Raw genomic sequence first — 26,603 nt, 5'->3', positions numbered from 1 at the left:
GACCACTCTGGGTGACAGAACTTTAAAAATGAGCACGCCTTTACAATAAATAAAAACTAGAACTAGATCAAATCTGGGACGGACAGAAGTACGTTTTTAAACTAGCTACTGACTCAGGCTTGCTCTCTTTCCTGGGCCTCAGAGTTCTAATTTCTAATGTTCTGTCTTTGGCGGCTGAAGCAGTTAAAAGGGACCTGCCAGAGAATCTCAAAGGGTGAGCAAGGTTGTGTGAGGATAAGAGATCAGGGATATACTGAGGAGTAAGATTAATAAGTGCCTTATTAGTAATTAAAAGAAACTTCGATTCTAAAACAAAGTAATCAGATACTTCAAAAAAGACCACAAAGTAAAGAGATGGTTCTTTAGATGGACTTGCATGCTATATACAGTAGTGTATATATAATGGGAGTATTATTTACAATTTATTCATTTGTATTGAAGTGGGCTTTTGCTGTAGGAGTTATTTGAGGAGAGCAGTTAAATCTACAAAAGCTCTGATCTCATAAAGCTATTTCTGTCCAAAGACACTTACCTTGAACTGATAATTTTTTTTTAAGGAGAATGTGATAATATTAATAGGTATTTTTTTGGTTTTGTGACATATTTTACATCTAAAACTCGACAGGGGGCCCCAGTCAGGCTCCTTACTTTTACCATAAGGGGCCACAAACCAAATAGAATATAAACTGGGGACCACTGGTGAAATATTAAGCAATGTGTTGTATCTTATACCATCTTTAATGTAAAATTGTAATCTACACAGTAAGAAATAACTAAATAAATGTGGAGTATTACAATATTTCCCTCTGAATACTAGAGGACAAATGTAGAGCAGCATAAAATACAAATATGCAAGTAAAGTACCAGTATCTCAAAATCATACTTCAGTATAATATTGTAAAATGTGCTTAGGTACTTGAGCATCAAATCTAAAAACATTCAATCTGATTATGTGTAGTATTGTAGTAGTTGTAGTGTAACACAAGTCTGCAGAGTGAGAGTCTGTGTAAAGTCTATGGTCAAGGTCAGGTCTTATCTATGTAGGCCGCTACCTGTCTCTCCAGGTATGCCTTGTGCATCCAAATAAAACAATGATGATGATGAATAAAAGTCAGGTCAGACTGGGGGCAACCTTGACCAGCTCGCTTCTCATTGAACCTAATCACCTACTCCTTCGAAGGCCGAGCTCGTGCACCAGCCATGACCTCGTCTCCCCTGACAACTTCAGGTTTTTCTTTTTTTCTTTTTTATGACCCATGACGCAATTCCACTGCACAGCGTGTCAGCTGCCGGTGATGGGTATAAATAAGTACAACACCTTGCAGTTCCCTCGACTTAGTCTGCAGACTGGGTCGGGTCTACCTGTTGGAGGACACACGGGCAGGCTGCAGCGGCAACATCTCTGTGCCATAGATCATCGTCTGAAACAGAAGTAACAGGAATCAAACAAGAGAAGAGCAAACATGGGAGTCGAGAAAATGGAAATGGAAGACGTCGACTCCACTCTCATGGAGAAGGGCCAGAAGTCGCCGGCGCCCCCTCCTCCCAACAAGTATGAGAAACTGTTCCAGCCCTGCCTGGCCGAGATAATTGGGACCATGTTCTTCGTTTTCGTCGGCTGTGTGTCCGTCATCGAGAACGTGCCTGCAGCTGGACGCCTGCAGCCGGCTCTGGTGCACGGACTGGCTGTGGCTGTGATGGTGGCGGTCATGGACAACATCAGGTAAAGGCCCTTTGTTCAATGCACAGGGTAAAATAACATTTCCAGTTTGAATAGAGTTTCTTTGCTGTGGGTTTAGCAGATTCATATATTTGGGTCTCTCGCAGTTTGCTTGATCTCAACTTGCCTCCAATTTGCTCCTCCGCCTTTTCTTGACTGTTTCTTTCCCTCTGTCCAGTGGCTCCCACTTCAACCCTCCCTTCACAATTGCCATCTACCTGTGCGGAGGTATGGAGCTGATGATGGTGGGACCTTATCTTGTCTGCCAGCTGATTGGAGGAGTGATCGGAGCTGGAATGTCCAAGGTAATTTTACTATAATCTGACATAATAAAAGTCACAGTGCAGAATATTCTTAGAGGCTGCATATCTTTCCTCTTCTATATACACTTGAACATATGAAATGTAATTAAATGTGACCATACATTCCTTCAGAAGACAACGATGCTCATCATTGACCATATGTCTTACAGTTGATGTGCCCTGCAGATCGATACTTCAACGCCACAGGAGCAGCGTTTGATATCCTCAAGTCAGAGAGCCAGCTGTCCGGGGCCATCTTCGGGGAGGTGGCCATGACCTGCCTGATCACCATGGTGGTGCTGCTGGTGGCCGTCAACCACAAGACCAAGACCCCGCTGGCTCCCTTCCTGGTGGGCTGCACTGTCATCATCAACGTCTTGGCAGGGTAAGACGAAAGGCCCAAGATCTCAATAAAGTCTGCGTGAGCAGTTTATTGTGTTAAACATTTAAACATATTAGATTTAAGATTAATTAAAAAGTTCCATGCTACTTTTAAATCTATTTGAGTCATGTTGTTTATTACATTTAAAATGTTTGTTGTTTTAATTTGTTAAAATTTAACCACTCAGAGAAAAAAGTAGGTGGGGCAGCCAAAAGTATATATGATGGTGAAAATTATGACATTTTATTTTATTTTATTCAAATATCTTAATTTTGATGAATTAAATTATATTGAATTAAAGTATTTTTTTATCATTATTTCTAAAGTTCTTTTTTAAATCTTACTTCAAATCAAATGCCTCAGAGTGGGTGTATTAAATGTTTAATGGTAAACTTTAATATTTAAATGCATTATATCACATCACATTATAATGTGTGAGATGTGTACTGTGAAATGTTGCAGGTTGCAGTATTTTTTATTTTTTTAACCAAAAAATAAGTTTAAAATGCATCAATGATTAAAATGTATGTTTTAAAGCTGTTTTCTTGTTGGTGCAGAGGTGATGTGTCAGGGACGTGTCTGAACCCAGCCAGGGCTTTCGGCCCCGCAGTGATGACCAACTACTGGACCTACCACTGGGTCTACTGGGTGGGACCCATAGGAGGAGGTCTGGTGGCAGCTGCTCTGCTCAGGTAAGAGAAAGTTGGATGGTGCAATAAAATAAAATAAAATGAGAGATAACACCTGACTCACAATGATTCTCTCTCGTCTTTCGCAGGCTCGTCCTCGGGGATGAAAAGTTACGAGTGGTTATGAAATCATAACAGCTTTTATTGTGCGTTTATCGCCCTGGCGATAATAAACCCATAAATGACGTCTGCCTGTATAGTTTTTTTTTTCGTCATGCCAAAATGTTGTTATCCATGTGAAGCTGTAAGACCACTGTGAGGAGGAGTCAGTGTGAAATAAAAAGAATAAAACACATTTGGTCTCTTCATTTCACCTTCAACACATTCAAAAATGTCACAAAACATTTCAGGAGACATAAAACACACAGTTGCATGAGTTTTTTTGGCGACATGCGGTTTATTTTTTCATTTTCAACCGTGCATGGGTGACATGGCCGTGTGTGGCACTGAGGGCAGCTCAGCGGTATCTCTCAGAGATGGCCAGGGACAGGCAAGCCAGGTATTTGTCCATAGAGACGTGGACCTCGGGGCTGAAGTCCTTGGGGAACATGATGGCCATCACCACCAGGATGCAGTGGCTCAGGAGCTGTGGACAAGGGGAGAACCATTAACCACTAGATATATGGTCTGCACTGCCAACACCCACCTGAATAAGTTGGTTCATTCCAACAGGAAAATAAATGTTGCACTTCTCTATCCTCTCACACCCTTGACCCCGAAATCTGATCCAATAAAATCTAAAAACTGAAAAAAGTAAGTTTTTAAAACTGTAACTGAGCTTCAATGGCTTGCTTAGGATGCTTTATTTTTCCAGCACACGGGCGTAATTTGTGCGTAATTCAAGCTCCTCCCGTGCGTAAAAGTATGCACAGGTCAAGTCAGTGAGAGGAGCTTCCAACTTTTCCACATTATGACAGTAACTATAGAGCTTGGTTTTTAGCACACTTGAAATCTTGGTGCGCGTGGTGTCAGTGACGCACGACTCACCTTGAAGTTCGCCGGGTCGACTCTCAGCTGGAAGGCGTGCAGCTCGCTGAGCTCCAGCATGCCGCTGGTGAGGTTGTCGATCTTGGCCACACCCTGACCGATAGCGGTAATAATCCTCTTGCCGTGCTCCTTCACTGGTTTAGAGCCGGGCTTCATGTCTGGCCAGTGGGAGAAGTAGGTCTTGGTTTGCGGGTAGATGACGAGCATCCTGCGGAGATGGAGAGAGAAGAGAGATGGGCGAGAAAGTTTGATACTTTGGACGAACTGAGCAGAATATAAACCATCGTAGTATAATGACTGAATCCTTTTTTGTGTGTGATAGAAACAGGTGTATCGGGCTCCAGTGGCGCAATCGGTCAGCGCGCGGTACTTATAGACAGTAACTTGCGTAGTAATGCCGAGGTTGTGAGTTCGAGCCTCACCTGGAGCATAAGGTTTAGTTTCGGCTACTAATCAATGTAAAGTGGAATAATGTTAAATCACTCACTTTCCTAATTGTCCGCACCACGTTTGGTTGTGGTCTCCAGAAACTTGCCTTAAAGATACCCCTTATAAATCTAAACGTACTGTTCTCGGAACCTATATAATACGAATAAGAATAATATATATATATATATAGCGCATCACTAAAGCTTGTCCCTTTTCTTATTTACTTAAAACTAATTATTCACTTTGTTACAAGACAGTTTAAGCAAAGATTAAACTAAAGTAACGAGGTAACGATAGATCAATACTGAATCAATATCACAGAAAGGTCACATGAGATTTTGTTGCACTGATGTGATGAGAGACCTTTCTTCAGCCAAGAAAAAAAAGGAAAGATAATAAAAACAACAACATGTGGTCCAACCTGTCACTTACCTGCCCAGAGCATCAGCCCCAACCACGTCCACAGACTTGCCGATCTTGGCCCACATGGCCTTGACGGTGGCCTTGTCTTTCTCGGTCAGACTCATGGTTCTCTTGGTTCTCTCTTCCTCTGTATCTGAATGGGACGGTGTTGTCCGGTTCCTCCGGACTTCTATTTAAATGCAGTTGGCTCCGCAGTCACACCCACGGGAACAGATGCCAAGCTGCCTCCCCTGATGCAGATCGGCCCCTTCCTCCGGCCCCTGATATAAGCGTCCGTGGCCGGGTGCCAGGTGGAGAGGTCGGTATCAGGGCGACAGTTGACACAAACATGATGATTTGGGGTTGAGGTGCATGCTGGGCCTCAGGGGGATGTCTGACGTTAGGAGGACATGTCAGGTCACAGGAGAGAGTGGCAGGTGCAGAAACTACTCAAGAGTCAAAACTACACGTGAGAAACAGTGTTCAGGATTTATACTTCACATGTGTTCCATTTATGCAACTTGAGAGTTATTTTTCTTTCCTGTTTCCCACTGCCTTTTATGAAATCAATTAATTACAATTACTAAAAAGTAACTGCGCTGTTGCACTGTTAACATTTAGATTCAAATACCACAAAATGCACAGTACAAATACCACAAAACATCTTTAAAGTTACACGACGAAGGTAAAGTGCACGATGCAATACGTCATCTTTCTACTTTGTTTTATTTTGTTCTCATGTTGATTTTACCGTTTGTCATGATGCCTTTATTATTTTATATAAAGTACCTTTCCTTGTTGTTGAAATGTGCAGCACTAAGAGCGATAGGTGAGTTTATAAAACATAAAATAAGGAAATAAAACTGAAAAAGGAGCCTCTTTATTAAATGTCTGTTGATATTCTGAAAACTTGTTACACGACCCAATTGTGTGTGTGTTCATCAGATATGAAGTTTTCTGAGGTTATTCCAACACAATAACTATTTTTGAATTCATCTTTTAAAAAAGACTAAATCGACACCTTTAACCCACAAATCGCCTTTGGTCGATTTGTTTGATTCCCACATTTTAAGCAAAAAGGTTTAATGTAAGAAGACAGAAAAATGTCACGGGTCATTTAATGTCATTTCAAAAAAATCAAGTGAATCAATGCACATTCAGCAATTTGCTCAAAAGAAAACAACACGTTTAAATAATAAAAGAATCCTTTTCTATTTCATTCTTAAACTTCCTGCAGCAGACTGTATGAATCACTACCTACCGTATACATATAAAAATCTGCCCCTATCATTTAAAGCAGTGTGACTTATCAGTGATTCGTTTTTTTTAATTAGATTTTTTTTTTTGGCTCAGGTCATAATTTTATTTCCTATCAAAGGGAGGAAACTCCGCTCGTTCTCTTTATCGCCTCGCTCAAGTATTTTCTTGATCAAAACATACGTGAGTGGGGTTTGGGCGGAGGCGGCGCTGCTGCAGATAAACGCCAGTGTGGTTTGACAGATAACAAGACTCACGGCATGACGCACCATCCCAGTGTCTGGCGAACATCTGATGTTTAATAAGAAGAATGAAATGGTCTCCAGGAAGTTTCAACTTGTGGAGAAAAAGAAGAAAAAAAGTTGTATTTCTCAATTTCAGCAATGTTTAATGTTGATATCAAATTATTAAGAGCTTAAACAAATCACAAAATATTGTATCATAGTTGAGAAATAATCGAATTACATCAAGTGGAATTATTTGATTGATTATTAACTATAATTTTTCACTGATATTTAATTAAATCAATCAATCAATCAATAACGTTTTCTAAAAAAAGAAGAAACAAGTTCGGCAATGTCTAAAATCGATATTAAATTAATTAGAGATATAAGATCTTATAATATTTGAGAAATAATCGAATTGCATTAAAGTAAATTTGTACATTTGATTTATTGTGCTTGTAATTTAGGTTTCTCAAGCTGCTTCTGAAACTTCAAACACATTTAAATTTCGATTTCAACACATACTACTACTACAACATTACTGCTACTACTACTAATAATAAAAACTTTATTTATATAGCACCTTTCAAAACACCGTTCCAAGGTGCTTTACGTGTTAAAATTGCAAATATTGAAGGCAGTTAAAAAGCAAGCAATAACTAATGAATAATAGCTGCATTAATGTGGTTCTCAGATTATTATTTAAGAATGAATGAAGAAATTAACTGATAAACGATGTTTTCTGGGCAGTGGAGTCAAAGGGCTTCAGTTAAAAGGTTCCTGTCCTGCAGGTTAATTAAGGTTAAATGAGCTGAGGGAAGAGTAACTATGGGAACCTCTTAAAAATAGCAAAATGCAACGAGTTCGATGTGCAAATAAGGAGAATAGTTGTTTCATTTCAAACCAGAAAACCTCACTAAATTAAGTTCGCATTGTTTTCCAACGTGCACAATTATTATTTAATCTTTTTATTTTAATTTAACAGCTTAAATTATCCAAATAAAGGTGCATCTTGCAAACAATAATGATCTAATGATTTCTCAAATTTGCCCTGCAGAACAAATTGATCGCCATGCACACCAAAGTGGTGTCGTGCATCTTTGGCATCTCCGTAAATCTGCAACACTAATGCACCAGCAAAATATCAAAGAAGCTTCTGGAGAAGTCTGCAGAGAAGTGGTTTATCTGAGACGCATCATCTCCAGCCTATCACAGCTGCCCTCTCCTGCAGGGTGGAGGCCACGCTGGGACATTTAAATAGACCTAGAGGTCCAACCGAGGCACTATTCAGCTTTTTATTCGTTCTCTGAAGCCTGAGAAAAAAAAAAAATCAAGAGCAGCCATGGTTGAGTGGACTGAGCAGGAGCGCGCCATCATCACCAGCATCTTCTCCAGCCTGGACTATGACGATATCGGACCCAAAGCCCTGAGCAGGTATGGAGGGGCATCGCTCTTCAAACACAAATGCAATTAGTGCTTTATGTTTTCTAAATGCTTGCGTCCTCCTCTGGTGCCAACACCTGCACCCTCCTCCTCCCTCCTCCCCCCCAGGTGTCTGATCGTCTACCCCTGGACCCAGAGGTACTTCGGCTCCTTCGGCAACCTCTACAACGCCGAGGCCATCAAGACCAACCCGGCCATCGCGGCCCACGGGATCAAGGTGCTGCACGGCCTGGACCGCGCCGTCAAGAACATGGACGACATCAGAGGCACGTACGCCGAGCTGAGCGTCCTGCACTCCGAGAAGCTGCACGTGGACCCCGACAACTTCAGGGTAAAGCCTCGCCAATCCACAACTTTGTTTTTAATCATGCAAAGATCCTACACTTTTGCTGTTGTTTGTACTCAAGGGTTTGTGCCAAAGTCGTGCCAAAATCAAAGGAAACACATTTAGAAAAGATTCTCCATGATGCCAAATGCGCGTAACATTCCCAACCATTAATCTTCACGATTAATTGAACTCGTTCCCTTCCTTCTACAGCTCCTGGCTGACTGCCTGACCATCGTCATCGCCGCCAAAATGGGAAACGGCTTCACTCCCGACATCCAGTCCGCGTTTCAGAAGTTCCTGGCCGTGGTGGTGTCCGCTCTGGGAAGGCAGTACCACTAAGCCCCGCCGCCCCCGCACCTGGACACCCGGAGGAGATCTCCATAACGTCTGCTCACATGTGTCAGGCCCATGCGTCTCTTCCATAAATAAATAAAATTCAACTACACATCAACTATTCATCTGTTTTCTATTTTCTTGTTCGAGTGCGCAATTACGCACAGCCATCGCACGCTTGAGGGGGCGCGCAAAGGCTCCATTACAGACCCCAAAAAGGAAAATATATACGAAAAATACATACAATAAAAAAAAAATTATATTTGTATAGAGGAAATCTATAATAAACTGGGCTGATGATACCTTAAAATATATTAATTGCATAAAAACTGATGCAACTTGTTACTATGGCACCACTGCATTTCTAGAGACTTTACCAACCTCATTGTTGTTATTCCGAGTTTAATGCGTAAAATCTTTACATATTTTCCTAACGTAAGCCCCATAGCTCCTAACAGATAAGAGCCACAACCCTCCCTATGCGTCAGTGTGCCGTGATGCTGAAAGCCACATGAGGACAACATGACAGCTGACAGAGAGAAAAATACAGTGACCTCATTTCAACCAAAAGAGTCACTTCTTCAACGTGGCACATGACACACATTTAAAAGTCTCTGGAGATTGGGTGAGTTCTCAGATGGAAACTTTAATTTAAGGGTTTCTAAAAAGACATGAACAAACGTTGACATTACTGAATTACTGTTTAGGCCCTTGGTTTTGCTGTGTAGCAAAAGGCTAGCTATATATATATATATAAGATATCAAAAAAATAAATAAAACAGTCCATGGTCTCAGCACAAAGTGTTAATAATGTTTTAAAAGAAAACTTAAGAGCTACATTTTTAGTCTGGCTTTGAAAAAAAAACATTTATTTCTCCATTTGTTTATATTTCACTGTGGTTTTACTATTTGGTATATCCCATTTTAAATTCACTTGTTTGACTATTTTCTGATTATTTACCTTTTAATACACATATATTATTGTACTTAACTTCTTACTTGAACACATAGAGGATTTTACTCAATTTAATACATGTAGGATACATATAGGCTATGGGATTTAATCATCTAATTCTATTTTTATTCATCTGTCTATTTATTTATATTCAATTGACTTTTTATTAAGCTCTTTTGCTTTTTTATATTCTGTCTCTCCTGTTTCCTCATTGCAAATTGGTGAGATCGTGTTTCCTCAGTCTCTGTTTTTATTGATTATTTTTTTCTTAAGTCTCTATTCTTTCTTTATCAAAACTGTTAAATAATGTAAATCAACTGACAAACATTAACTTTCATGGATATTAGAATACATTTTTAAACTAATTTTCATTTAGAAAAACAACTCATGAAAAATGTTGCTGTTTACTCCAGCTGACAGAGTGAGCACTGAGGTCTTGACCTCAACCATAACATGACCCATCACACTGAACCCAGTCACCACAGATCCCACTAGAGGTCAATTTATTTTTTAAATCATCAACACACCTAATGGAGCCGTCGTTCACAAAGTGTGCAACTTCATAATCCATCCAGCAGGGGGCACCACTTGAATACGTTATGAAAGTGATCACTAGCCCAAAAAAACAGGACGAAGAAAAATCGTTTTTCTGGCTCGTCCTCTGATTCCACCTGTTAAAAGATGGAGCAGATCATGAAATGATCTGAAATCCTGGATGCACAGATTTTCCTGAGACCACTGCCAAGGATTTCCCTCTTGACACCTGCAGCGGTTTCCAGCTGTTTGTCAGATTGAAGTCCACTCAAAAAAGCTGAGCAGTTTGATTCTATTACCTCTGGTCATTCCATCATAATGATTACAGCTCCACTTATTCATTTGTTTCAAAATGGTTCCAACAAATCTTTGTATCATTTGTAAACAAGAGAACAACTTAAAATAGACATTGTTACACAAAAGATGCTGTGAAATCTTCAGATTTGCCTAATGTTGTGATTTTTACATTTATCATCAGCAAACAGTTAAATTAAATTTGAAAACTAACTGATGACAAGGTTATTAATTATTATTATTATTATTATTATTGTATTGTTTTCATAATTAATGTATAGATTAGACCAAATGTAAAAAAGTAAAGAAACATTGTTTGTCTTCTGTTGCTGTGCTGTGTTGCTATGAATAGTGGCACGCTAAATGAACCACACTGATTTGTTTCACTCCAACACTGTGTTAATTGATCAGGGCCATGAATCCTGTATCTATATTCAGAAAGACAGAGGTAGATGTTACTGTACTAGTTATATTTATTCACAAAATTTAACATATTTACAACATTCACATCATTAAAATATTTATAATATTGCCCAAAGGGGAGCGGGGGAGGGGGGCGGGGGCAAGGAGGGAAGGAGTGGGTGAGGTAAGAATTGGTGAAGGGAAACGTCTAATCATCCCTCTCTTCTTTGAGCACTGATTCACCTTTTTCTCCTTCTCCACCAGCTCATCTCGGCCTCCACCTTTCTGCAGCTCAGTCCCATAGTTGGAGTCGTCTCCTCCTGCTTCACCTCCAGCCCCGACTCTTCCTATGCTCCTTTTCTTTTGTAGTGCGCAAGCCCGGGCAGCCGATTTAGGGAGTTCTCCTTTTTTTGGTTTCGCATGTGATGAGCTGGTTCTTGTTAATGAGCTTAACCATCGGCCTCCTCTGTCCGACCTCCAGCAGGTTGACCGGCCCCTTCAGAGCCTGGTTTTCCTTGTCGACCTCCACCATTCTGCTCCAGCTTGTCTCAGCCTGAGGTGGCTCCTGGTGCAGACTTGCCTCCATACTCTTGGACTTGGCCTGACATTCAGTGAGCTCGGCCATGCAGTCAATGTAGGCCCTGAGTCGAGCACGCCGTTTCTTGGTCTCCTTCTTTATGAGACCATCTTTGTCTTTTAGCTGGTGTTCCAGCTGCTCCACCTGCTCCTTCAGAGCCTGGATCTCCTTCTCCTTCTCCTTCTCCACCTCCACCATTCTGCTCCAGCTTGTCTCAGGCTGAGGTGGCTCCTGGTGCAGACTTGCCTCCATACTCTTGGACTTGGCCTGACACTCAGTGAGCACATGCTTTGGTGAGAATTTGAGGGCTTTAGTTTGTTGTTGAATTTTGCCACGCCCATTTAAAATTACTCCAGAATACGTACATTTTCACCACTTTCTAATTTTCTGCAAACTTTGGTAACTATTTGAGCATGTTAAAGCCCTCAAAAAGCCAATTCATTTGCCTGAAAAAAAAAATTAATAATAATCCTTACAATTTCAATAGGGCCTCCCACTGTCTCCTACTGTTCGGTGCTCGGGCCCTAATAAATGATTATAATATCTCATTGTTATGTTATGAAGGTGTATGAAGTCTGAAGTGTCTCTCTATACCTCAGCTCTCTTCATTATATAGGAAAACAGAAAGTCACAACTTTTTTATGAGTGGCATTAAAATAGGCAGTTAACTGTGTACAATACAGTAAGACTTCACCAATGCAAAAATCCTGCTCACCATGTTTAGGGAAACAGACGTTCTTGATAGGAGCATTTCCATCACGCAACACAGCAGTAAACCACTTTGACCCAGATAAAGAGAGAACACAGAAGTCTAGAGGCGTCATATTCGATACATAAAATCCAAATCTCACTTCGTAATACAGGTTATTTCCTATCCGGATAACAATATATACCGTTAATAATTACTCAAACCTTTCTTGCTTGGTATAAATTGGGTAAATGTGTTGTAGATGTGAATTTCAGAGGCAATCATTGTTTTCTTATCTGTCGTGTCGCAGGAAGAGAGTGACCCAGTTACAAGCTAACAACACTACAGCTTTTGCAATCACCAAAACTTGTTATGATATGTACAGCAAGAGAAGTGTTTATCAATAAGACCAATGAGTTGATTAGATATTAGCTCCTTGTCGCATTTATTGGCTGTGGGAAGACTTATCTGTGCATTACAGAGTGTGAAGCAGTATATGGTCAGTAAAAATAGATAAGATACACTGTTTTCAATCGTGTGAATGTGACACCAAGTGTTTAAAGTCATAAAAGCTGTTTGAAGCAAATGGAATCTTGTTAAATAGTAGTTTTTAACAGTTTAAGGGCAAATATTGGCTTGAGGTTGAAATTTCATTCTTGACCTTTGACCAAGAAGATTATAAAAACCCTTCACCAAAAAGTCCACTCAGCAGCTAAAAAATTTCTAAAGTATGGTATTTGCAAATATTGGATAGGATTATGTTCTGAAGAATTCATATCATTTTTATTTCAACAGCAAAGACAGTCCCAAGATGTTACTTCAGCAACTCCCTGTTCACCACTGTAACATTCAACTGTGAGTCCTTCATTTGTTTCTGATACGGAAGAAGAAAACAGGATTTGGGGCTTTGGAGTAAGAGATTGTGAATTTATATATTCACCTTGTTGTCCGTCAAAGTCTCATTGAAGTGAAAGGAAAGGGGAATTTGAATGGATCCAACCACTGGGACCCGTAAATATGCTTGATCTCCCTCTCTTATGAGTATAAGGTTCATTGTTCACTTAGGCCTCTGACTTCCATAGATTAGAAAAGTCAGGAATCATGAGGGTTGTATTCATTTTTCCACCACACGTCACACGTAACACAGTCATGTATGTTCCTCACACACTGAACACATGTTTTTACATGTAGAAACATACTTAAATAAACATGTAACATCTGAGACTCGGCCATACACTGCACTAAATGACACAGTCTTCATTTTACGTCAGTGCCTGCATGAGGAAATTCTTTTAATGCATAATTAAGAGTTTCTATTGTTATACAACATACATTTTTGCATGTTAAGTGGACATTTTTATTATTACACAACATTACATAACAACAACTAAACTTACATACATGTTTCTTATCCTGTATAGCATCACAAATGTCTCATAAACTTCTTAGAAACACGTGGCTGGGTCTCATCTGTATTTCTCGGCGAGCACGGCTGCGAACGCTGACAGGTACTTGTCGATCGCCGCGTGTGCGACTGGCGTGAAGTCGTCGCCCATGTGACAGGCCAGGGTGACGAGCATACAGTGTGAGAAGAGCTGCAGGAGAGGGGGAGAGGTGCAGAGGTGAAGGGAAAACCAAGTGACGCCAGTTATACTTTGATTGCAGCGTGAGAAAACATCATGAAAACCTACCTGATTAACTTTTGAAAGGAGACGTGGATAAATAAACTGGAATGTGCAGTGGGTCATCCGAACACTAGGCAGCAATTGTTTCATTTTCCAAAGGAGCTCAACTTCAGAGAGGACTGGTATTTAAAATGTATGTATGTTTGAGTTAACCATGGTGCTGCTCTCAGTTTGTGTCTTTACTAGTCCGAGTCATTTTAATCAGGAAACCCGGAACACTTCCTGTAGCCATTTCACATCCTTTTTATGTCTGCTGTTAGATTTCCACTACAAACTTTATCTTTAGACACTTAGTATTTGTTTGGCTACAGTTTTCCTCTTGGAACTAACATTAGTATATATTTCAGATATGTCTCGGGACCTGCACCTTGAAGTTGGTCGGGTCTATCCGGAGCTGGTAGGCGTGCAGCGTTTGCAGAGGAGCCAGAGTGACGGTCAGCTGGCTGATGTCTCTGGCTCCCTCTGCGATGGCCAGGACGATCTTCTTCCCGTGGGAGAGCAGGTGAGCGGAGCGGGTGCTGATGTCGAGGTGGGAGAAGTACGTCTTGGTGCCTGGGTAAGAGGCGAACATCCTGTGGAGGAAGGGAACACTGGGATTCATTTGGAGCTCTGGGTTTGTTGCTCAGTTTAATGAGTGGAATACCACAAACATCTGAGTAGAGGTGACACATGGGAGACTGACCCCCACCACCACATCCATCATCATCATCATCATCATCATCATCATCATAAATCATGAATGCATTATCAATAATTATCATATATCATATATTATATTATAGATTATGATTATTATATATTTACTTTTAATTGATGCTTTCCAAAATCCCATATGGGGTTTATATCATGTAACTAATTACTTTAACAGTGGCTAATAAATCATTTATCAATTATTTGTAGTTTACTTTGAAGTTATGAATATTAATAACTTGTTATAGAAATCATCACTAACAAATGTCGATGAAATAATAAATAAAGGGTGATGAGTTTTAGTCTTTTGAACCAAACATTAACAAAAGCTCTCTACAGGAGAGGTAAGTTACACCTGTTTGACTTTAACCATTTATAATTCCAATATCTCATCAGATTTAAATGCTACACACACTCTTCTGAGAAACTGAATAGTTTATTCCAACGACAGCAGGTTCGTATTTTATGAAATGTCTAAATGAACCTACCTAAGAAGCGCGTCTGAGCCAATGTCTTCTGCCACAGGAGTCAGCCTTTCCCATATTTGTGCAATCAGCTCCTTCTCCCTCGTTGAGAGCATCGCAGCCTGTTTTACTGACCAACAATGGCCTGTGGCTGAATATCCAGAGAGCTGATTGGTCACAGGTAGATTCAAAAATAGGTGTGCGTAAAAGGGCAACCATCAACCATTTTATCGCCACATTGACGCGGTTGATCCGAAAAACGCAGGCAGACAGGATCGGTGAGAAGTAATAATCCCCTGTGTGGATAAAAACACGGTGGAACAGGTCTCAGGCTGCAGCCTTGTTGTTGTTTTCCTCCTGTGTGTTATCGGACAGCAGCCAGGGCCATGTAGCAGGGTGGGGGCTGCGCACCCCCGCGCTATCTGCTGCTCTACGTGCGTCACGCTGCTGCTCTGTCAGTATCATGAGGGGTTTCCTGTGATGGTCAGTTAAGCTGCCACCATTGTTTTTATATCAGAATTCAACAGGTTCAGATTTCTCTCAGCCACCAAATAATAACATAGACCCACTGAAAAGTTAAAAAAAAAGCATTTCTTTCTAATCTCAGACATTAAGGCACTTATTTAAATACTTTGACATAGTGAGGACTTCTTCTTTTCTTTCTCTTTTTTTGGGGGGGGTCTACACATTGACCACCCAAGACATACATGAAAGCATGAGTCAGGCTTTTCAATCCAGCTGATATGTTACAGTTTGGTGCAGGTTTTTGCTGATAAACTCCTTCACCCTCTCCTATCTACTGCTCCATAAGCTGCTGGACACGCCACAGTGGGCACAGGTCCAGCATGCATAGTCATGGTCATTCTCACTTCATCAATATAAAATCATTAAAAATCATGTGGCTCCTCTTTTGGATCCAACAAAAATGCAGCGTTTTTGTTATAAAAGTGGCTTTGATTGAGTTTTGATCAGTTTATATTTAGATTTGAACCAGACGAGGGAAATGATGGATGCTGACTAAGCACAAGAAGGCGACCTCATGAGGTGTGTTTCACAAAAATGAACAGTCATGCTTTTAGTTCAATGTGGTCATATCTACTGCATAGCAAACACTCAGTACTCTATAACACTCTATAGCATTACTTCAACTTGATTATTTCATACTTTATTATTCTCTTAGTTTCCTTTTTCTTTCTACCAGGGGTTTTATTTTGAAATTATGTATATGATACACATGTTTTATTTTTGTGGAACAAAATCTATTTGCAGGAACTTGTTGTTCTGAGGATTTAAAATGTGCACCTGTAGATCTTGATCTAATATGAATGTAAATAGAGAGCAACGTGTTGGCCAGCAGGTGGAAGTGATGTGACTTTTCAGAGTGAAAGTGAAGAAACTGTATTCCTGTACCAGTTGATCTGACTTGACTAAATTCATTCATGTCCATATTCAACACACTGATGTGATCAGTTCATTTCTACTTGGAATTTCATAAAGAAAACACACAAAGGTCCGTCTCAACTTTTACAAGTAAATATACATATATACAATATAGATTTATTAGAGATTTGTTTGAGTGATTATTTGATGATACGTGCATCACTGCATCAGCATCACTCTGCAAGTTACTGTCAAATAGGTTCACTGAACTATTCACTCACACCACACACATAACATTTAACTACAGTAATTAACCTGAATAATGCAAGACATCCAGTGTTTATAGAAAAAGGTTGAGGTAAAAGGTATGACGTAATTTACGAAATGATAAGACGAGTTATTATAATGCTTCATTCGCACTGACAAAGTTGTTCTTGTAAGGCAAATAGTGCAGGCTTCCAACTGAGTAATGTGATCATCACTTTAGTTCTTGATGACTAGTGATTTGGACTGGGAGCCTGTTGTTGACTTAATGAACCGTCCTGATAAAAGTGCTCCAGGTGAGACTCGAACTCACAACCCCAGCATCACTCTGCAGGTTACTGTCTTATAAGTACTGTGTCCTGACCGATTGCACCACTGGAGCCTGATAAACACATCTGGGCTGTTTTCAGATTCATTTCTTGTGAAGGTAAGGAGGTCAAGTAAAAGTTTAAAATCTTATATTATGATCTCTCAAAGGTAACATTATCACAACTGTGAAGTTAACATGACATCAAGACATGACTGTAATGGATCACATTCAAACAAATAGCCTATAAACAAATGTGTGTTTGAAACAGGGGTTCTCAAAGTGATGTTTGAGAACCACAGCTCCAACAGGAGGAGAGCAGCTCTCTGTATGTGCGGCACGTTGTGTGACTCTCACTCAGCACAACAAAGAGCAAAGAGAGTTCACAGAAGATAATTGATTGTACAGGGTTTAATGTGGAGAGACGTTTGTGTGCCGAGAGCTGTAATTGAACTGAGTAGAAAAAGTGAAACAAAAATACACCTCCGGAAATATTTGTGTCTGAAAATAGATAAAAAAAGTGTGTTAGCAGAGCCTCCCTCCTCCAGTCTTTGCTGCTATCTCACATGTATAATAGCTCAGTATAATAAGCAGGAACTGCATCCTTTATATTTTTCAGCTCTTCACCACCACACCCAAAAATGAAAAATTACATGGAATGTGAGATTTCATCCCAACCACACCCAGAGACACCTGGCCAGGACTTGATAATGATCTGTCATTCTGAGCTGTATCCTGTGTGCTGCATATTTTCACACCAGACGTCCACATTGGTGCATGGACTGAATGCTGTGGTTAGCAGTAAAGGGTTGGTGAGAGAGATGGTGGTCAGATGAAGCCATCAAAGGTGAGGGCAGTGAGAAGATAGAGAGGGGGTCGGAGGAACAGGACACCGAGCCTGCAGGGGGGAGAACATGTGAGAGAGAATAAACCACAACTGCAGCACCGCCCAAATTACTGAAAGAGTTTTTTTTAAAGGTCCAGTGTTTAAGATTTAGGTGAAAGGGATCTATTGGCAGAAATTGAATATAAAACCTATTGGTGTTTTCACTAGTCTGTTTCATCTAAATTGTACGATTTGTTGTTTTCTTTACCCTAGAATGGGCCCTTTATGTTTAAATACTTTATACAGGGAGCGGGTCCTCTCTTTTTTTACAGTAGCCCAGACTGGACAAACTAAACACCTTTTGAGTTTTTATGACAACTGAAGTCTACCACAGGTTCTCTTTAGTGTTGGGAAGGGGAGGGTGAGGTGGGGGTATTCAGCTGCAACATGCAACTCCACCACTAGATGTCACTAAATTCTACACACAGAACATTTAAAAGATGTAAGTGCATGTAACACTTTCCCATGTTTAGGGGACTGATATTTATTGAAATTAAAATCCTGATCTAGTGAATTTAAATGTGGTTTCATAAGGAGAGTGTTGGGCCTCTTCTACTTAAATACAATGGGCTACTCTACGTATATCTGTGGCTGGTTGGCAGTGGATTTTACACAGCACAACCCCTAAAAGAATCTCACACATGTTATTGGAGTTTTATAACTTGTTCTGTGACCGTCTGACATGGAGGGAGTCGACTCTGGAGTCCACTTGACCCCAAACAGGAGTGATGTCACCAGGTAGGAAAACACATTGTTCATTTTTATTGTTTCTAAATAACGTTTTGGTTAAAGAAAAAAAAATAAAGAGTATGTATTTGGGAGGGGCTAATGGGGGGTGATGAAGAGTTATTACTGCCTTAGAATCTGTCAATCTGTAACACTGTTTCAACATATGTGCAGATTGTTGAATAAAAACATGTAATTTCCATGCATAGTTCATGAAATACTTTACTGATTTAGCAGTTTAACAAAAGCTTTATTTGTAATGTTGTAATGTATGCATAACATGTGCATTTGGTGTATTTGACCTGATATTCTGAAGTCCTAAAACATTGATAAACATAGAAATGGATAAAAAACAACATTGCATCCCTCAGATTAATAATCTGACATACTATACTAAAGCATCCATGCCATTAGCTTCTTAATAAGTGTGAATATAAAACCGTTCTATGTAACAGTTCATTCATATTGAATAACTTCTCCTTAATTCATAATTATGTGAAACCTAATATGGACAGAACGGCCGCAGGTTGTAGTCAACCGCAGCCTGTCGTTGCTCGGTATCACCGCTAGGCGTCAGTGTGAGGCCGGCTGGAGTCGGTGGCTCGCTCGGGTGATGACAGCGGCAGCAGCAGCAGCGGCAGGCGGCAGCAGAAGCACCGTGGACCGGCGAGAGGACACACGGAGGAGCCGCTGTGTGACCCACCACCGAAACTAACCGGGCATTCCACACCTGCATGGCACGTGAACACCGCCCCCTGTAACAGCTGGAGCGCGCGCTTCGTCGTGAAAGTACTCGTGCGCGCGTGAAGTGTGACGGCGGATAACTTATGAAGTGACACCGGCCGCAGCGGAGGAGCCGTTCCGTTCCGTGCCGAGCTGGGCCGCAGGGAACCGGACCCAGCGCTGAAGGTAAGCGGAGGGAGAGCGTGGGTCATGACCGGGATGTGTCGCCTCTCACGCCGGCTGTCATTCTCTGTACACCTCGGTGCTGTTGGAAGGGCGGGAGACTGTCAGCATCCTACACACACACACACACACACACACACACACACACACACACACACACACACACACACACCAACACACACACACACACACACTCTGGGATGTGCCAGGCCTCCCAACATCTGGATTGACTTTCAAAGTAAAATGTCGTGTGTGAGTGTGTGTTTGTGCTAGGGTCAGGGTTGGGGTTTGGGTTAGGTCCAGGTATTACTCAGGTTAAGGTAAGGTTAAGTTTAGGCTTAGGTTATGGTTTATGTTAGGTTAAGGTTAGATTTAGGTTCAGGTAAGTTTAGGTTCGGTCAGGTTTATGTTAGCTTAAGGTTACGTTTAGGTTAGGGTTAGGTCTATCTTATATTAGGGTTAGGTTAAGATAGGTTTAGGTTGGTTTTCGGTTAAGGTTAGGGTAAGGCAAATAGTAACTATGGTTAAGTTTAAAGCAACTCTCCAGGAAATCGATGTTAGTCCTCAGAAGACACGGAGACGCAACTGTGTGTGTGTGTGTGTGTGTGTGTGTGTGTGTGTGTGTGTGTGTGTGTGTGACAGAGAAAAGAGAAGAACAAAAGGATTTCAATATCTTGTAACCCTTAGAATCCCCTCTATATGTTTGCTGCAGTAATCACATTAAAGGTGCATGCACATACAGTACATGAAGCACACACCCACACACACACACACTCACACCGGCAGCTGGACAGGTTGGTACTGTATGATGAATGGATCTCTTAGTGCTGCAGGTTCTGGTGCTGGTGTGATGTAGGAGACGTTTCGGTTGCTGTCTGCACAGAAATCCTTAGGAGACAATTAAAGCACTGACCCGTGCCATCAAGGATTTGTTTTGGCTTCCTGTTTGGAAAGAGGGTAGGAAGTAGACTTCTGGGCCAGATGGCAGGAGCGCACAACACACACAAACACGCACACACACACACTTATATAGCCTCTTAGTAGCTGCAAGGACCTTCAAGACGCAGCCCTTTATTTAAATGTTCATTAGCAGCGATTGTAGATTATTTTCCATTGCTTTTATCAACCGAAATTATTGAAACTAATAGCAGCTGTGTGTTTGTTTTACTTTGGAAGGAAAATGAAGGTTAACTTGCACATTAATATTTAAAGCATCCCACTGGAATACTTCGTGAACATAAAAACATTTGACTTTAAAACATTCTCAGAGAATGTTGGAAACCACTGGCTTCCCATTCACAGCCATGGATTATTTATTTTTCTATTTACAAACTATGCCTCCAGATTTTATGGGTTACTTTAGGATAAATGAAAATCCACAGAATTTGAATTGGTATCTACAGGAGTTGTACATGTGTGGATGGCAAACTTGACGTGAAGACATATTTGAATGTGCCTCTTAGATGAGAAGTTAAACGTCCTCAAGAAACACCCGCTAGTCCAAATATGCACATGTACAAATCCTCAAGTCTATAAAATAATATAAAATGAAATTTGAAAAATATATTTTTTGAAGTGAAATGATGCTTTAACCCCCTTTTCCCGAAGCCAAAAATAATCTTAATTTTAATCTTACCTGAAAACTAGAACTCTAATGCCTAAAACTGAGATGTTTGGAAACGCTGTTGGACAAATTTTAGTTTGAAAACTTCGGGGCTGCGTTGTAGTCTGGATGGGCAAAAATCAATTCCTGATTGGTTCTGATCAGTTATGACTCCACTATGAGCGGCGAAGGCAAAACCTGGTAAACCTTTACTGATAGAAACAGATCCAACTTGTCATTGGTCCAAGAAAAGAAATCCCTGCTCTTACTTTTCATTGTTATTTCTTGTACGTAGTATTTTCGGTAAATAAGCAACTGGCAGCACATTAGACAAACTGCTTCCTGTTTACACTAGCACACACATGATCAAGTGTGCATGAATAATAATAATAATAATAATAACATTAGTATGGATGTGGCCTAAATTACAACTGAAAGCAAAAGAACACACACACACACACACACACACACACACACACACACACACACACACACACACACACACACACACACACACACACACACACACACACACACACACACACACACACGTGAGTGTGTTTTGTCTCTCTGTTACCATGTTTGAACAGCAGGTTTGAACAGGTCAGATAGAGCACTAGCACCGACAATAGCGGGTTTATTTCCGAGCTGCTGCTCCCAGAGGAGAAACGCACCTTCATGTGCCTACAAGTCGCTCTGTTTATCTTTCTGCTGTTTTGTGTCACTGCACAAGTTGATCTTGATCTGTCATCTAAGATTCACCAGTCAGGAAACTGCATTACTACATTCTTTTAAATTGCTGCTTAGATAAGATTTTCCTCTGCTTCTGTTTGTGTATACATAATTCACAATGTTTTATGTTCATAATTCATGAAGCATGTCCATTTGACAGCAGTATCTAGGCACTGGTGCTATTTTAATTATGTTGTTATGTGAGTTCGTGTTTTAAAATAACGGAGGCGATCAGATGACTTCTTATCTTTCATTTCCTTGCTATCAGTCACTGTTGTCTCACATGGCATCAGAGACCCGTCACAAAGATCCCCGTCACAACTGAAGGGACTTGTCTCCAGCTTGTTTGATTTCTTAAATCAATCAGAGGTGTGGAACTCAAAGATCTTCAATTTACAAAAATATCAAAAATATTCTGTGAGCTGAAACCTGTACATTTTGGCAGTGTTTTCTTACTGTTTGGCACGTAGCCCCTTAAAACAAAGCAATGACAACTAGTGACGCATCAACACAGGCTATAGTTTGTGCAGTACAGCCTCATGGTGCATGATGCAACTCAGTGTGCATACGTTGGTTTATTTCCTGCTCAAACTGTACAAAATGATTCATCACAGCTAAAAAAAAGATTGACGTGTGCTCTGTGGTTACTTGTTGCACAAAATGTTACCAGTAGATCGGCAGTGTGTGATTTGACAGTGACATCCCCACAAAGGAAGAGATGGCTGCAGACATCTGCACAGCATCTGAGTTAAACACAAATTGTCAGCTCTGGTTGCCTCCACTAAGGAGGTTGTAAGTTCATTTGTTTATTAGTTTTTCAGCAGGATTACGTAAAAACTGCTGAACAGATTTCCATGAAACCTGGTGGAAGGATGGGACATGGGCCAAGAAAGAACTCGGTAAATGTTGAAACAGATCCAAACAAAGGGAAGGATTCAGAATTGTATTATCTCTTTCTTTAGACAAGATTGTGATTTCCCTGGGAATAATTCATGATGAATTATTGAAGGGGACAGTTGGGCCTTGGTGTAGGTCTGCGCCCCACTGAGAGTCATTCTCGTTCGTCAGACTCATGACCGTGCTCTGCCTCGATTCCCCAGTCCCTTTCAGTCTGAGCAGGTGTTGGCAGGAGTAATCGTATCGTGCGGTTTGCTTCACCCTCGGTAAAAGACAAAATGATTTGATGAAAGATTTGACCTGATCCCCAGCGATCTGGAAAAGGATTTCTCTAATCCTCTCCGCCTCTCCATCATGTCTCTTTCAGTTTGTGTATGTCATGCTTTTCGTTTTTCGTCACCATGCTCAATTGAAACCAGAACGGCCGTGTCAGCGATGGCAGATGCACCTGTGCTGCCAGAGCACATTAATCACAAAACACAATTTCATACACGTGTGTTATTTCCACTTTACAGAAGGAAAACCAATCACTACATTTCAGGGACAGAAACGTTGACTCACCCTCTTTTCCTCCTCCCAGTATTATTGAATCCTTCTTTTTTCTTTAAAGTCTCATTACAGTGTTGCTGGTTTAATTTCCCTCTCCCAGCACGGAGACAGAAGTAGGACAGCTGCAGGGATTGTGAGTCCATGAACAGAAGAGGTACTGAACATCAGACAGATTGTTGCAGGTTGAAATGCGACTGTATGATCACTGAGTGTACAGTGCTACACAGAGGTCACTGAGCGGTCACGACTGGATCATTTACATGAGGGTATGCAGTGATGCATTATGGGCAGATGTGCAGTGACTTTGAAACGTCCCTCTTATGAAGGTTTTCAATAAAAAGCACCAGGTTTCAGTCTGATCGGTTGAAGCTGCGAAAACATGTTTCATATTAGAAGAATTAATGAAGAGTTAACATTAGCAAAGCTGCTTCTGAATGTGTCTTCTGATGCAGGAGGTATTATATGATAACAATATGATATAATACGATACTACACACCATGGATATTTGTCCAATGCTTTTAGCAATTTCAGTCCATTACCTATCTAAATTAAGTGTTAATCAGTTTCTTTTAGGTCATTTCATTATGAGTTAATCTACAGATTATTTTCTTGATTGACAAAATTAATTGTTTAATCCTTAAAAATATCTGTTTTATTAGTCCAGCAATTCACAACACAAAAATGTTTAGTTTATCATAGGCGACTAAAACTGTGTCAAATACAGACATATGAAGATACAACAAGCAACTATTTAGCATTTTCCTTTTAAAACAAATTATTGATCTGTCAAAACAGTTTGTCAATAGACTAATCAATAACTATCTATTACTTTTAGTTGTCTGAACCACAGACTGTATATAAAGTTGGACGCAGAGTTTCTACTTCCTCCCACCATCCAGAAATAAGGCCAAAATATCTGAACACTTCCATCTTGCACGGATGACGTTATTTAGAGCCAGCTAACCCTAACCCTAATTCAAATGATAGAAACCAAAGTTGAGAGAATACTCTGACTTTTTAGTGTGGTCCATGTCCCATCCACCTACATGGAGGACATGGGGGTTCACAAATGAAAATTCGAAATAATGTCAGTCTGGTCCACTCCCAGATTTTGTCAATTTCTTTCAGATTTCTTAAAAAGAAATAGTTGATCTTTATTTTGAACTGTAACAACATCTCTGGATGAATAGCAAACGTCTTGTCATAAAGGAATTTTAATCTGCTTATTATGTGGCACTTCTCCAAGCTCTTCCTCGGTGTGTGTTTGACGACAGTGCCGTCAGAGGCCAGAGGTCTCCTGAGGGACCTCAGACTTCTCCATGATGATCCTGAATAACGTCTCTGTGTTTCTGTGAAGCCACGATGATATGACTTCCATTTTTTTTCCTTCCCACTTTAAGTATTCCTTTCAGAGCCAAATCTCTCTCCCCCCTCGATCGTACTCTAATGTGGCATCTGTGGGCAATTACGATTAACTTTTCATAGAAGGCCAGCCAACAGAGGAAGCTGTTGTATTGGAGCTCGCAGCATGGGGCTTTGCTGGCTGCGTAGAGGGACGGCAGGAAGGAGGGATGAATGGCCGCTGAGGAGGCCCTTTCATGTCTCCAGGCGAGGCCATACTTGACTAGACACTTATTGTGACGGTGACCTTCCTGTCACCACACGGCAAACACAAAACCGCTCCATATGCGACTCAGCTGAGCTCTTTGTGTCCCGTCCTGCCCGTCAACCTTTGACTGTCTGCGTCTCCATGTCTGTTTCTTGTTTGGTGTTAGTTCATGTCAAATGTTGACGTCCATTTTACATTTGGACATATTCAAGCAATCCATATCATACATATTTAAAGAATTATTGTAGATAATATGCTTTAAGTGTACAGAAGGTGAGATCAATTTACTTTATTCTGTGTTTTTCGTCTTCCACTTGCACTTTTCATTCAGGATCTATTCATTGGCTGTGAAGCAGTGTAGAACAGACACCCTCAGTCCAGCTCCTTCTCTATTCATTAGTCTGCTTCTTTCTGCTTTGTCTTCCTCCCTTTCCTCTCTTTTTGTCTTTCATCCGTTCATCTTCTGTCACTTCCTCCTGCAGTCTCTCGCGCTTGTTGTCTTCACATGTCCTCTCTGCTCAGAACTGATACCTGGCACAGGAGCTGAGAGACCATTATGCTCTCTCCTCCAGTGGCGGTTTTGGCAGTCGCCAGCTCTGTGAGTCGTTGGAACAGTTGAAGTGATGAATGACAATGCTGCCTTTTTTTGTTCTGAGAGTTTTTCCATCAAGCCTTTTCTGCTGCTTTCACTGCAGCTGCCACTGTGTTGCTGTTTATCCATTAATCAAACTAGATTTGCAGATAGACATGTTTTCCTTGTAATTCTGATCTGATCACGTCATTACCTTCAAGGAGGTTATGTTTTCATTCATATTTGTTACCTGGATTATTCAAAAACTATTGAATGATTTTCTGGAAACTTAGTGGAAAGGTGGTTATGGGGCCAACAAAGAACTCATCAACTTCTGGAGTAAATTCGGCGGCTCCAGGACCCACTGCGAGGTCGGGGGCTAGCCTTGGTGGAGGTAATCGCTCTCTGAGTGTCCTTCAAGTTATCAAGTACTATAAAACCTATTCAATGATGCCAATGATGTTTTTTGAGGAATCACAGCTGCTATGATTAGTATTATCAATGTAACAATGGATCAAATGAAATGAAAAGTGTAAATGGCTCATTATTTTGAATTTAATGTTTTGATTTACACTCACCGCTCTCATAGTGTTGTTTTCAATAAAAATAGCTCGTATATATAATACTGATATATCGGCCGACATTAAAATTTGGCAATGATTCATAAGATGTCATTATCAAGCCTTTATGACAAATACATTTAATTGAGTTCTGATATTTTACAGTTTAACCATAAACCTTATTATAAATAACAATGAAAAAAAAAAAGACTAAATAAATACAACTAAATAATATAGATAATAAAACATCTTTTCAGCATAGTTTATTCTGTAAAATAAAAGTGTTCAAATCAGCAAACATAAAAAACGCAGATACCAATCAGTCTGGGAAATGCTCAAATCGGACGATTTTAATTGGCCAAATGATAAATCGACTCCACCAACCATAAGCATGCAGCTCAGAAGCATTGGCGCCATAACATTCTGCATTTAACATTCTGCACTGGAGGGGAAGTAACAGCATTTTGTGGTATTGTGTCAAAAGTGAGTGTAAACCAGTTTCAGATAAGATCTCTGGTTAGTGTGGTGCAGGATTCATTTACTGTTATCTCTGCAGCTTCACCAAAACTCAACTTAAACACTATGTCTCAGTGGCAGAAACAGGTAAACTGATGCAGATGCTTGGCACAGAAAGACAGATGGACATGCCCACGGATTAACTGAGGTATGAATTAACAGGCAGAAACATGCATGTGTGTACGCACTCATGCACGCACAGTCCTGCATCTTTGAACCGCGCCGCAAGCCCACGCACTGAAACTATGCAAATAGCTGTCACATGTTGTTTAGACACGCATGTGCGAGGTAGACAAATGTTTTGGATTAAG

The 26,603-nt window shown here is 40.5% G+C and overlaps 5 protein-coding genes and 2 non-coding genes across 12 annotated transcripts in view; 4 read left to right on the top strand and 3 right to left on the bottom strand.

Annotated features, from left to right (window-relative positions):
* The first annotated feature begins 1,463 nt into the window (after nucleotides 1-1,463).
* On the top strand, nucleotides 1,464-3,352 carry aqp8a.2 (aquaporin 8a, tandem duplicate 2). The gene is made up of 5 exons (XM_035146752.1): nucleotides 1,464-1,723; nucleotides 1,899-2,025; nucleotides 2,193-2,407; nucleotides 2,962-3,096; nucleotides 3,183-3,352. Exons 1-5 carry the CDS (start codon nucleotides 1,464-1,466, stop codon nucleotides 3,226-3,228), a joined length of 783 nt encoding a protein of 260 aa, XP_035002643.1. The 3' UTR covers nucleotides 3,229-3,352.
* A 118-nt stretch (nucleotides 3,353-3,470) lies between these two features.
* On the bottom strand, nucleotides 3,471-5,094 carry hbae5 (hemoglobin, alpha embryonic 5). Its single transcript, XM_035146753.1, has 3 exons — nucleotides 4,942-5,094; nucleotides 4,081-4,288; nucleotides 3,471-3,679 (listed from the first exon to the last, which is right to left on the bottom strand). The coding sequence occupies exons 1-3, from the start codon at nucleotides 5,034-5,036 to the stop codon at nucleotides 3,551-3,553; spliced, it is 432 nt and encodes a 143-aa protein (XP_035002644.1). The 5' UTR covers nucleotides 5,037-5,094; the 3' UTR covers nucleotides 3,471-3,550.
* Nucleotides 4,418-4,510, top strand: trnai-uau. Its single transcript is given in 2 exon segments — nucleotides 4,418-4,455; nucleotides 4,475-4,510. It is a non-coding gene; the product is annotated as a tRNA-Ile (tRNA).
* Nucleotides 5,095-7,686: 2,592 nt separating the features above from the next.
* Nucleotides 7,687-8,608, top strand: hbbe2 (hemoglobin beta embryonic-2). The gene is made up of 3 exons (XM_035145878.2): nucleotides 7,687-7,826; nucleotides 7,944-8,166; nucleotides 8,374-8,608. The coding sequence occupies exons 1-3, from the start codon at nucleotides 7,735-7,737 to the stop codon at nucleotides 8,500-8,502; spliced, it is 444 nt and encodes a 147-aa protein (XP_035001769.1). The 5' UTR covers nucleotides 7,687-7,734; the 3' UTR covers nucleotides 8,503-8,608.
* Nucleotides 8,609-12,710: 4,102 nt separating this feature from the next.
* On the bottom strand, nucleotides 12,711-15,202 carry zgc:163057 (Hemoglobin subunit alpha-D-like). The gene is made up of 3 exons (XM_035144821.2): nucleotides 14,810-15,202; nucleotides 13,999-14,203; nucleotides 12,711-13,541 (listed from the first exon to the last, which is right to left on the bottom strand). The coding sequence occupies exons 1-3, from the start codon at nucleotides 14,899-14,901 to the stop codon at nucleotides 13,413-13,415; spliced, it is 426 nt and encodes a 141-aa protein (XP_035000712.1). The 5' UTR covers nucleotides 14,902-15,202; the 3' UTR covers nucleotides 12,711-13,412.
* A 1,515-nt stretch (nucleotides 15,203-16,717) lies between these two features.
* trnai-uau lies at nucleotides 16,718-16,811 on the bottom strand. The gene is made up of 2 exons: nucleotides 16,774-16,811; nucleotides 16,718-16,753 (listed from the first exon to the last, which is right to left on the bottom strand). It is a non-coding gene; the product is annotated as a tRNA-Ile (tRNA).
* A 2,142-nt stretch (nucleotides 16,812-18,953) lies between these two features.
* rhbdf1b (rhomboid 5 homolog 1b (Drosophila)) overlaps nucleotides 18,954-26,603 on the top strand; it is a 32,565-nt gene continuing 24,915 nt past the window's right edge. For 2 of the 6 annotated variants that reach the window (XM_035146602.2, XM_035146598.2), the window contains exon 1: nucleotides 18,956-19,257. The gene's annotated coding sequence lies outside the window, so the exon portion shown is untranslated. Of the gene's footprint in view, nucleotides 19,258-26,287; nucleotides 26,441-26,603 lie in introns of those variants that run through there. The other 4 variants (XM_035146603.2, XM_035146604.2, XR_004694496.2 and 1 more) reach the window with 3 other exon arrangements.

The sequence above is a fragment of the Hippoglossus stenolepis genome, chromosome 21 (assembly GCF_022539355.2).
Source record: "Hippoglossus stenolepis isolate QCI-W04-F060 chromosome 21, HSTE1.2, whole genome shotgun sequence".
Taxonomy (NCBI): domain Eukaryota; kingdom Metazoa; phylum Chordata; class Actinopteri; order Pleuronectiformes; family Pleuronectidae; genus Hippoglossus; species Hippoglossus stenolepis.
The sequence above is the reverse complement of the archived record's forward strand: the minus strand, read 5'-3'. Positions and strand labels throughout refer to the sequence as shown.

Bases quoted from the DNA above. Each gene is read 5' to 3' on its own strand.
- aqp8a.2 (XM_035146752.1), top strand. From the start codon at position 1,464: ATGGGAGTCGAGAAAATGGAAATGGAAGACGTCGACTCCACTCTCATG. The intron at 1,724-1,898 runs GTAAAGGCCCTT...CCCTCTGTCCAG, and splicing joins GCGGTCATGGACAACATCAG to TGGCTCCCACTTCAACCCTC. The intron at 2,026-2,192 runs GTAATTTTACTA...TATGTCTTACAG, and splicing joins TCGGAGCTGGAATGTCCAAG to TTGATGTGCCCTGCAGATCG.
- zgc:163057 (XM_035144821.2), bottom strand. From the start codon at position 14,901: ATGCTCTCAACGAGGGAGAAGGAGCTGATTGCACAAATATGGGAAAGG. The intron at 14,204-14,809 runs GTAGGTTCATTT...CTTCCTCCACAG, and splicing joins GGCTCAGACGCGCTTCTTAG to GATGTTCGCCTCTTACCCAG. The intron at 13,542-13,998 runs GTGCAGGTCCCG...CCTCTCCTGCAG, and splicing joins TAGACCCGACCAACTTCAAG to CTCTTCTCACACTGTATGCT.
- hbae5 (XM_035146753.1), bottom strand. From the start codon at position 5,036: ATGAGTCTGACCGAGAAAGACAAGGCCACCGTCAAGGCCATGTGGGCC. The intron at 4,289-4,941 runs GTAAGTGACAGG...CCATCTCCGCAG, and splicing joins GGGGCTGATGCTCTGGGCAG to GATGCTCGTCATCTACCCGC. The intron at 3,680-4,080 runs GTGAGTCGTGCG...CCTTGTCCACAG, and splicing joins TCGACCCGGCGAACTTCAAG to CTCCTGAGCCACTGCATCCT.
- hbbe2 (XM_035145878.2), top strand. From the start codon at position 7,735: ATGGTTGAGTGGACTGAGCAGGAGCGCGCCATCATCACCAGCATCTTC. The intron at 7,827-7,943 runs GTATGGAGGGGC...CCTCCCCCCCAG, and splicing joins GGACCCAAAGCCCTGAGCAG to GTGTCTGATCGTCTACCCCT. The intron at 8,167-8,373 runs GTAAAGCCTCGC...TTCCTTCTACAG, and splicing joins TGGACCCCGACAACTTCAGG to CTCCTGGCTGACTGCCTGAC.